The 10,585-nt window shown below is 38.5% G+C and overlaps 1 protein-coding gene across 1 annotated transcript in view; it reads left to right on the top strand.

Annotated features, from left to right (window-relative positions):
• RIOK3 (RIO kinase 3) overlaps nucleotides 1-8,079 on the top strand; it is a 29,827-nt gene extending 21,748 nt beyond the window's left edge. Inside the window, exons 10-13 of the mRNA XM_007127206.4 lie at nucleotides 1,825-1,905; nucleotides 1,996-2,085; nucleotides 2,980-3,087; nucleotides 4,055-8,079. Coding sequence (XP_007127268.1) covers nucleotides 1,825-1,905; nucleotides 1,996-2,085; nucleotides 2,980-3,087; nucleotides 4,055-4,162 — 387 coding nt within the window. The 3' untranslated portion in view covers nucleotides 4,163-8,079. The remainder of the gene's footprint in view (nucleotides 1-1,824; nucleotides 1,906-1,995; nucleotides 2,086-2,979; nucleotides 3,088-4,054) is intronic.
• Nucleotides 8,080-10,585: the final 2,506 nt, after the last annotated feature.

The raw sequence follows: 10,585 nt of genomic DNA on the forward strand, positions 1-10,585 counted from the left end.
TGTTTTTTTTTTTTTTTGTCTTAATTGAATAGTGGAGAAACACATTTTTTGGTGGTTTAATAAATTATTTATTTATTTTTGGCTGTGTTGGGTCTTCGTTACTGCGCGTGGGCTTTCTCTAGTTGCAGCGAGCGGGGGCTGCTCTTCGTTGCGGTGCACGGGCTTCTCATTGCTGTGGCTTCTCTTGTTAAGGAGCGTGGGCTCTAGGTGTGTGGGCTTCAGTAGTTGTGGCATGCGGGCTCAGTAGTTGGGGCTCGAAGAGTTGTCTTTATATCAGTATGCATATGTCTTGAGTTGTTTTAGGAAAATCATAGTGGAGAAAGTGAAGGCTCAGTTGTTAGCATTAATGACATAGAAGCCAGAAGCTATTATTGACAAAACTTCATTAAATAAAACTTGATGTTACTATATTTAGCAGATACAGTGCCTCATTAGTTTGTGTGCCTTTTTGAAACAGTGAAGGAAATACCTTTCCTGTTGGGGAATTAGAGGGAAGCAGATTTGGTCAATAAAAGTAAGTGATGATGAAAAGAAGATAGTAAGGAGTGGTTTCTCCATCTGTGCAGGCATTAGAGTTGGGAGGCACTTGTCAGGAGTCTTGAGGAAGCTATTTATGCTTTGGGACAGCAACCAAAATCAATATGGGGTCCTTCAAGCTTAAGAAAACGCTCATATTGTTGTTGTTCCTCTGTATTGTCTTTTTTTTTTTTTGTCTTAGTTGAATAGTGGAGAAACATGTTTTTTTTGTTTATTTATTTATTTATTTATGGCTGCATTGGGTCTTCATTGCTGAGCACTGGCTTTCTCTGGTTGCGGTGAGTGGGGGCCACTCTTCAATGCGGTGCATGGGCTTCTCATTGCTGTGGCTTCTCTTGTTGCAGAGCACAGGCTCTAGGCGTGTGGGCTTCAGTAGTTGTGGCTCGTGGGCTCTAGAGCGCAGGCTCGGTAGTTGTGACACACAGGCTTAGTTGCTCCGCGGCATGTGGGATCTTCCCAGACCAGGGCTCGAACCCATGTCCTCTGCATTGGCAGGCGATTCTTAACCGCTGTGCCACCAGGGAAGTCCAAAACATATGTTTTTAACACAGTCTGCATGGAACTCTTCTATCATGCAGCAGTTGATGTGAATATGAACGTATTATCCAAATTAATTTTTTAAGATATAGTTAGAGAGATAATCCAACTTTCTCTGCCTTCAGTTGGAAAACATGCAAAGAAAATTAAGCCTACTTTTCTGTCTTCTTTTGGCTGTGGGGTGGCTGGGAAAGAGATGAAGTAGTGATGTGCCCTTCCTATTTGATTCTTTTAGAGCTGGGAAACAAAGCATTAATGCTGATTTCTACTATGAGGCTAGGGGTCACCATCAATCATGAATATATAATGCCACTTAATTAAGACGAATACTTCTTTCCCACTCTGTCTGGCAGGAAGTACTTTTTGCCTTGGAGTTGTATACACTCCATAGAGCTCTCAGTGGGATGTTTGCCCTTTTATGAAGGATAAGCCTAGGTCCCCTGGTTAGTGACCATAGCTGTCTTACGTATGTGGGAATCCAGGACTACCCTTTGGTCTCCTGATCTCATTGCTGTCACATGGATAGGGAAGTAGAGTGTCACGTGCTCTTCCCTTTCATTGTCTCACTGTGCTCTCACCCTCCTTCAGGGTAGAAAAAAAAACCAGTCCTAGACTGTACAAAGAAGAAGTAAGTTCTTTACCCTAGTTTTGCTCTTTATGGAAAATATTGGGTGACGTAGACATTTTATTTGTGTAGGTAAGTTAGAATTGTTCCTTCATTTTCTAAATGTCTGCCTTGCCTCCTTACAGTTGATGCAGCAGTTATATAATGAATGTACTCTCGTACATGCCGACCTCAGTGAGTACAACATGCTGTGGCATGCTGGGAAGGTGAGGAGCATTTTGTTAATGTTCAGGTTAAGTGACTTGATGTAAATTACTGAAGGTACAGAAATCACTGTGTGCTCTATATTTAAATAGGTCTGGTTGATCGACGTCAGTCAGTCTGTAGAACCAACCCATCCTCATGGCCTGGAGTTCTTGTTCCGTGACTGTAGGAATGTCTCACAGGTAGGCATGTAAACTAACTGTCTTTTTCATGGGTTATAATATATTCAAACATTTTTCTCACTCCTGAGGCAAGTAAGATGACTGTATTCTTAGAAATTAAAGGAAGGGTTTAGTTAACTGGTTGCTTTCAAGGTAAAGAGACAAAGATTGATTTGTCAGATTTCATTTTTTGCAAGAATTTGATTGCATGCCTCACATTTGGGCCACTGAATTAAATTTCTAAGAGAGTAAGTTTTTATTTTGGTTCTAAATATTTAAGCAGTCAAGTAGACATTTAATATATGCACAGTGCTTTAAGGGAAGCTGGCCTGAAGCAAGCCTGCATGCTTACTGCCATTGTTATACTAAAAGAATAGTTTTCCTAGTGGTATAGTCTGACCACATTCTCTGAGGCAGAGTGGACAGACTAGGGAAGGTAAAACTCAGTAATCACAGAGTTGGGAAACATTTGTTTGCTATTTCTAAAGGAAATGAGTTGTCAGCAACAGATTCAGATAGAGATGATCTTACTAAATATGACAGAACAACTTTATTTTGGAAATACTTTCTGAGCCTACTGGAAAATTTTAATTCATGGGATTTAATGATTATTTTGTGTCTACTCATTCAAAGCAATGCCAAGCGATTTTATATATACCACTCATACATAGCTATAGAAGGTGCAATATGACAAACTTACTAAATCTAGAGCACAGCCCAGATGTGTGAGAGGACAGTAAGCAAGTAGAACTTGAGTGTAGTTATACTTGAATTGGAAACATCTGTAGCTTAAAAATTATGGGAGGAATTCACTGGTGTTTTACAAGTACAGTATTCCCTGTTTTATTTTTGTTTGTTTGTTTCTAGGAGAACCTTGCTAATAAGTCTACTGACTTTCTTATATTTCTTTACTAGTTTTTCCAGAAAGGAGGCGTAAAGGAAGCCCTTAGTGAACGAGAACTCTTCAATGCCGTTTCAGGCTTAAACATCTCAGCAGATAATGAAGCTGATTTCTTAGCTGAGGTAAGTGTTATAAGGCTGTTTTTCACCTTGCTGATAGTGGGGACCTGGATGGAGTAGATAATGAAACCCAGAGCTAAGTTTATCCTCTCATCCCCTCAAAAACAAAATTAATTAGAGATTTTTCCTTTCTTGAGATATTGTTTTTGATCCTTCTTTTCCAGGCTTAAACCCTAGGATAAACATAACAGCAAAACACTTCTTCAAGGAGTTCATAGTTTGGTTGAGATGGACAAATAACACATTTCCAGTATATGCCTTTTTCTCTGACTGGTGAACACTCCGGGTGACACAAAAAGCAGTAACACTTGGTCCCTGCCTGCCTTTAACTGAATACAGAGATTCAGCAGTGGCCATCCTTGGAAATACCCAGTCATTACAATATGGATCTACAGAACAATACAAAAAAAAAAAAAAAAATCTTCCGGGGAAGGTCTCTTAAAATTGAACAAAAACTGAAAAGTAAAACAGCAGCTAATTATTCCCAGCAACCTGCCAAAGCAGAGAATGATTATAGAGTCTGTTCCAAAAATCCCCATATTGACTTGAATTTGGGCAAGCTGTTCTGGAGTCTAAGGCCAGAAGCGACGTAACAGGAAGATGGTAAATCTAGCCTTTAGTTCAGTACAGTTGCTCTGTACAGTTACTGGGTGTTACTGCTGTTGAGTCAACTTTGGAATTTCCTTTTTCTTGTTCCCTGAAAGCTGTATAGGTTATATAGTAAAACATATCTGATGCCAATTGCTAGCTTGATAAAGACACTAAACATCAACCCTGGTAATGTAATCAAGTAAAAACATACATGTATGTGACCCACTGTAATAATGTGTCACACACTGTAATTCTAATTCAAGGCCAGTGTCGTTAGGAATGACCTAGTTTTAAGAGAGTAAAAATACTGGTTCAATCACAAGCATGATTGCTGTGAAGTAAGATTTTGACAAATGGATTTAATATATTAATTTTATAGATAGAAGCTTTGGAGAAAATGAATGAAGATCATGTTCAAAAGAATGGAAGGAAAGCTGCTTCATTTTTGAAAGATGATGGAGGTCCGCCAGTCCTATACGATGAATAGCACTAATATCCACTGCTTTCAGTGTTAACACGGTGGTGATTGTCAGCTGCCATTAGCGAATGAAGTTATGGGTGACTTGAAATACCAAAACATAAGGAGTGTACAATGGTGCTTCTGTGCTTTTTTTCCCTTGTAACCCATGTGCCAGGTATGTGGAATTTTTAGCTCGGCATTGAGAGACTGAAATGTCAACTACCTCTCATGATATGAATAGGATAATATAATTCTTAACAGCTACAGGTTATCTAGCTGAAATCAACCTGATTTTAAGGATCTGTGGCATAAAATGTTTTGATGAGAATTTTTAACATTTTCCAAATATGGGAGGAAGGGACAGATGTATTTACAAGGGAGGCTTTTATTACAACTTACTTGCTTTTTTCACCTCTCTGTTTTGTGTTGCGTCTTTCCTCATATATTTTATTTGCCTAAAATTATCCCTTCTCAGTTCTTTTTCCAGACTATGACCATGATTCTAAAGGAAAATTTCTTCTTTTTAGTAGCTGATATAAATGGAAATTTGGTTTCAGAATGGCTGACAGAAATAGACATAAGCAGAGTACTTTTTTTTGGTACATCTTGAATTATGAACTGAAATCTTCTTTTCCACACTCACATGCAAGGAAAGGCATCATCGGTTTCTGAAAGAGATAAATATATAAGTACTTTTCAACTATCCAAATTTTTTAAATTTAACTTTCAGCTTTTCTACATTTAGGTGAAATGGTTAGGATGTAGCTCACCGCGCAGCCGCTCTGCATTTATAATGAGAATGTAAATTATCTAGAAGGACAGAATGGAATCTTTAACCATGTTTGACATATTTTAAGGAAGTCAGTGAAACAAAGTTCAGTTTACATTTCACTCACACCATATACTTAGTAATTGATTTTGAGAGAAATACAGCAAGCTAATTAGAAACATTGTATCATCAAATGATGAAAAGTATGTATAAAACAAGTTGGGTACCAAATTAACCAACTAATTTGAACTATCTGGCCTCACTTTTAATAATGTTTAGTATTGGCTGGATTCCACTTCTTAATGCAGCCAAAGTACATTGGCTTTGTTAGGATTGAAGCTCATTCACTGCAACAGAATCATTCCTCCTATTGTTGGAATCAGATTGGAATCACTAAAGACCTAAACTTTCTGTCTGGTAATAGAAAGTAAAAATCTGAACATTATTTACACTTGAAAGCTTCTACATTAAAATTATTTTAAAATGCCAAATATATTCTTTCTAGAAAAATATTTTTGTTTCTGTTGTATAACTTTTAATTGCATTTCAGAGAAGTGTGATTTGGGGTACTCATTACATTTCTGAAATGTTTACCACTATGAAAGAAATATTTAGATGACTGGTGATTATTGGCTTTACAGAAGTTTCAAAGAACTAATTTTAAAAACAATTAACTATTAAATTTTTTTTTGTTTTCTGACATACTCTGACAATAGCAGCAAACTGTTGCTGTGTGGCATTCTTGGAGTGTGCTGTGAACATGCTTTTTAAGAAATTAAAAATGAAGAGGTCATTTTAGAATTGGTTCTTTGTGTGGATTCTTCCTGTTCCTTGGAAGTATTAACTTATGTCCTGGCACCAAGTTACCCCTGCTTTTTAAGTTAAACAGTGCTATTTTCAGCAGTTTTTTTTCCCTCTCAACTTCCCATCTTTAGATTTCACTTTTAAATGACCTACTTCACATTACAAACAGGTTTTTCCTCTCATATAGATCAGAGAGTAAATTTTTCACACAGTGGAAAAAGAAAGTGGAAAATATTGATTTGCTAAATAGTCAAATACAGATGGGGAAAGAAAATGGAAATAAGCATATTTTGTTTCACTTTAATGGAAGTGGATATATGAATATCTATAAGATAAATTATCAAAAAAATCTATAAGATAAATTATCAAAATAAGGAAGATTATGCGTAGAGAATTTTTATTTCAACAAGATAATTTTTTGCCAGTTTCTTTTTTATTAAAAAAAATAATTTCTGCTTACAAAAGTAAGCCGTGCATGCTCGCTTATTTGATTTTTATTTTATTTATTTATTTTTGTCTGTGTTGGGTCTTCGTTGCTGCACGCGGGCTTTTCTCTAGTTGCAGTGAGTGGGGGTTACTCTTCATTGCAGTGCACGGGCTTCTCATTGCGGTGGCTTCTCTTGTTGCGGAACACGGGCTCTAGGTGTGCGGGCTTCAGTAGTTGTGGCACGTGGGCTCAGTAGTTGCGGCTTGCGGGCTCTAGAGCGCAGGCTCAGTAGTTGTGACCGACAGGCTTAATTGCTCCGAGGCATGTGGGATCTTCCCGGACCAGGGATCGAACCCGCGTACCCTACATTGGCAGGCAGATTCTTATCCACTGTGCCACCAGGGAAGCCCGTGCGTGCTCATTTAAATTTAAATATTATAGAAATTCAGAAATGCTAAAGTAAAGGTCCCTTGCATTCCAAAAATCATTGCATATACTGGGGCATACACCCTTGCCAATTTTTTTCCCTCAGCAAATGTTATATTCTCTTTAAAAAAAAAAAAAAAATCTTTGAACAGAAAGTGAGATGAAGCGAGGTAGCTGATGGTGAAGTGATGATCATGGTAAACCCCTAAGGAAGATGAAGGAGATGGAGGCCCCAAGATATGGTAGAGGCAGTACATTTTCTGTTGTTGCTCATTTAGGCCCTGGGCATCAGAAGAGATTGTCTGCACCTTTTGAAAACTTCTGAGCAGTTTCCAACACTTTAGAAATTGCTAGGGAAAAGCTCATCTGATTGTATTTTTAAACTTCAATACTTCTATTTTTGAAGATACATATTTTAAGCATGATTATAAGTTCTCAAAGTTTGTTTATTTTTAAATTTATTTATTTATTTTTGGCTGCATTGGGTCTTCGTTGCTGCACGTGGGCTTTCTCTGGTTTCGGCGAGCGGGGGCTACAGTTTGTTGATGTGCGCAGGCTTCTCATTGCTGTGGCTTCTCTTGTTGTGGAGCATGGGCTCTAGGTGCGTGGGCTTCAATAGTTGTGGCACGCGGGCTCAGTAGTTGTGGTACACGGGCTTAGTTGCTCTGCGGCATGTGGGATCTTCCCCTACCAGGGCTCAAACCCGCATCCCCTGCATTGGCAGGTGGATTCTTAACCACTGCGCCACCAGGGAAGTCCCTAAGTTCTCAGAGTTTATAGTTGGAGTCATATCAGTTTATTTATTTCAAAGCCTCTTGTTTTTATTCTTTGATTTCATATTTGTTTCCCAATTCATAAATATAAAACGGTTACATTTGGGAGCAGCCTTACTTTTGCTGTCCTAGGCTTTCCAGCTTTTCCCCAAACATAGCTAGCTTTTTGAGGAGTTAAGACCAAATATAGTAGAAAGATAAGAACAAAGCAGATGGAGGGGGAAGGTGGGGTATCCATTTCAGAATAAATGAGTGAGCTACAACTTATAGCTCTAAACTGTTTTTCTCTCTCTAATGCCTTCTGGCAGGGAAAGAACACATAATCAAATAGAATGCTTGATGCAAAAACCATAAGAACAGTATCTGGGTAAAGTGCCAAATGATGAGCCAAAATTTATGAAAAATGTGGGAAATATCAAAAAGGATTTGAAAAGTTAAATCTTAAGAAGAAACACATGAGTCCATTGCTTGAAGTTTTAATATATTATTATTAAGTAACAAAAACAGAACTACTCATTTCCTATTTCATCTTTTTGAAGTTGAGTTATATTCGGAAAAGGATAAAACAAATACTGGACAGAGTAATTGAAGCCTTTTCCCCCAAACGTTTTCTCCCCTAAATCCATGTGAAGCCTTAACCCCTATTATGACAACTGTATTTAGAAATGGAGCCTTTAAGAAGGTATTAAAAAAAAAAAAAAAAAAAGAAGGTATAAATGTTAAGTGAAGTCATAGGGCCCTAATCCAACAGGACTGGTGTCCTTATAATAAGAAGAGGAAGCGATACCAGAGATCTCCCTTCACGCAAGCACAGAGGAAAGGCCATGTGAGGACACACAAGAAGGCAGCTGTCTGCACCCCAAAGAGAGACCTCACCGGACATCAGCCCTGCACTTTGGTCTTGGACTTCTATCCTCCAGAACTGTGAGAAAATTAATTTCTGTATTTTAAGCCACGCAGTCTGTCGTATTTTGTTACGGTAGCCCAAGCAGACTAATACAAAACCCAATGTAGATATAGTGTTTTTGGTGGGTGGAATTTGGGGAGGGCATCCTACTCCTTCAGCTAATTTAAGAATTTTGCTAAGGCGAAAAATATCCAAGATATTTGGGAAAATTTTTAAAGAGAGAAGATGGTATGTGGTAAGACAGTATATTGCACATACAGAATTATTAAAATTATGTTGTTACCATTTGAGCTTGCATGAATTTCTAAAAAAGCTATTAAGCAGGGTTATTAAAATAGAGAAATACAACAGGTAGGATTTTGGACTTCAGGTGTCTCCGCTACCCCCCACCCGCACCCCCCCGTAAGCTAGAAGAATATAGACAACATAATGGTAACTTTAGATTAGTTGCAGAGCAACTCCAGACCCTTTGTGTCTTCAGTCAGACCTTCACGTGACAGCAGCCCAGGCCAGCATCATAACTGCAACTCAAGTGGGTCCCTGAGTCAGAGCTTACCCAGGGAAGCATGCCCAAATTCTGATTCACAGAAACTGTTAAAAAATAAATGTTTGTGGGAACTTCCCTGGTGGTCTAGTGGCTAAGACTGTACTCCCAATGCAGGGGGCCCAGGTTCGATCCCTGGCCAGGGAACTAGATCCCACATGCCACAGCTAAGACCCAGCACAGCCAAAATATATAAATAAATAAATATTTAAAAAAATAATAATAAATGTTTGTGGTCTTAAGCCATTAAGTTTTTTTTTTTTTTTTTTTTTTTTTTTTTTAAGCCATTAAGTTTTGTGGGTAATTTGTATTGGAGCAATAGATAACTAATACAGTGGATAAGAGGTTCATTCAAAGTTCAAGAAAGACCAATAGATTTTAATGTAACAGAGTACAAAAAATTCATTGATACAGTTTTGGATTCCACATTGCAACTAGCCTTTAAGAAATTATGACTTGTTGAGTATTGGTGTATTAAAGAATATCTAAAATGATCTGAAAAGGCCATTTATTTACTCCTTTTTCCAACTACCTATCTGTAGGAGGCCCGATTATCCTCATATACTTCAACTAAAACAAAATACCTCAACAGATTGAATACAGAAGTAGATATAAGAATTCAGCTGTCTTCTATTAAGTCAGACATTAAAGAGATTTGGAAAAATATAAAAATGCCATTTTTCTTACTGAAGTTTTGGAAAATACAGTTATTTTTTACTTGCAAATATTCTTTATATTGACATGTTCTGTTATTTTTAAGAGTTTTTTAAAATTTCTCAGTTTTAATTTTGAATATCAATATATTTAGCTCACATAAACAAAAGCTCATTGAGGTCTTCAGTAATTTTTGAAAGTAAAAAGGTGTCCTGAGGCCAAAAGTTTGAGAACTGCTGCTCTAACGGATACAAGCATGAGAATGTACTTAAAGGAAAGCAGCTAGAATTGGGCTGGAAATCATATCATGTTGTATGTGGATTAGCCAAAGAATTTGAAGGTGGTTAGCCTGGAAAAGATTTAGGACCTAATGGCTATCTTCTAAAAGGAAAGGAGCATTGATTTGTTATGAAGGCAGTGTAGAATGGGAGTTAACAGCAAGAGTTTGGTAATCAGACAGACCTGTGTTTGAGACCCACTTATGGTATTAACAGCTCTGTGGTTTGAGCAATTAAATCATGTTTTTCCTTCCTCTTTTTTAAATTTGATTTTTTACATTGTGATTACATATCATAAAATTTACCATTTTAACCATTTTATTTTATTTTTTATTTTGCGGTATGCAGGCCTCTCACTGTTGTGGCCTCTCCCGTTGTGGAGCACAGGCTCCAGACGCACAGGCTCAGCGGCCAGGGGTCACGGGCCTAGCTGCTCCGCGGCATGTGGGATCTTCCCGGGCCGGGGCACGAACCCGTGTGCCCTGCATCGGCAGGCGGACTCTCAACCACTGCGCCACAAGGGAAGCCCCTTAACCATTTTAAAACATACAGTTCAGGGACTTCCCTGGTGGTCCAGTGGTAAAGAATCCGCCTTCCAATGCAGGGGGCAGGGGTTTGATCCCTGGTTGGGGAACTAAGAGCCACATGCTGTGGGGCAGCTAAGCCTGCACGCCACAACTACTGAGCTCGCGCGCCTTAAAGAGAGAGCCTGCATGCTGCAAACTACAGAGCCCATGCACTCTGGAGCCCCCGCGCGCCACAACTAGAGAGAGAAAACCCTGCAGGCCACAACTAGAGAGAAGCCTGTGCACTGCAACCAGAGAGAAGCCCGAGCACCACAGTGAGAGATCCTGCCAGCCTCAACTAA

Source organism: Physeter macrocephalus, chromosome 19, assembly GCF_002837175.3.
Source record: "Physeter macrocephalus isolate SW-GA chromosome 19, ASM283717v5, whole genome shotgun sequence".
In the NCBI taxonomy this organism is placed as follows: Eukaryota; Metazoa; Chordata; class Mammalia; order Artiodactyla; family Physeteridae; genus Physeter; species Physeter macrocephalus.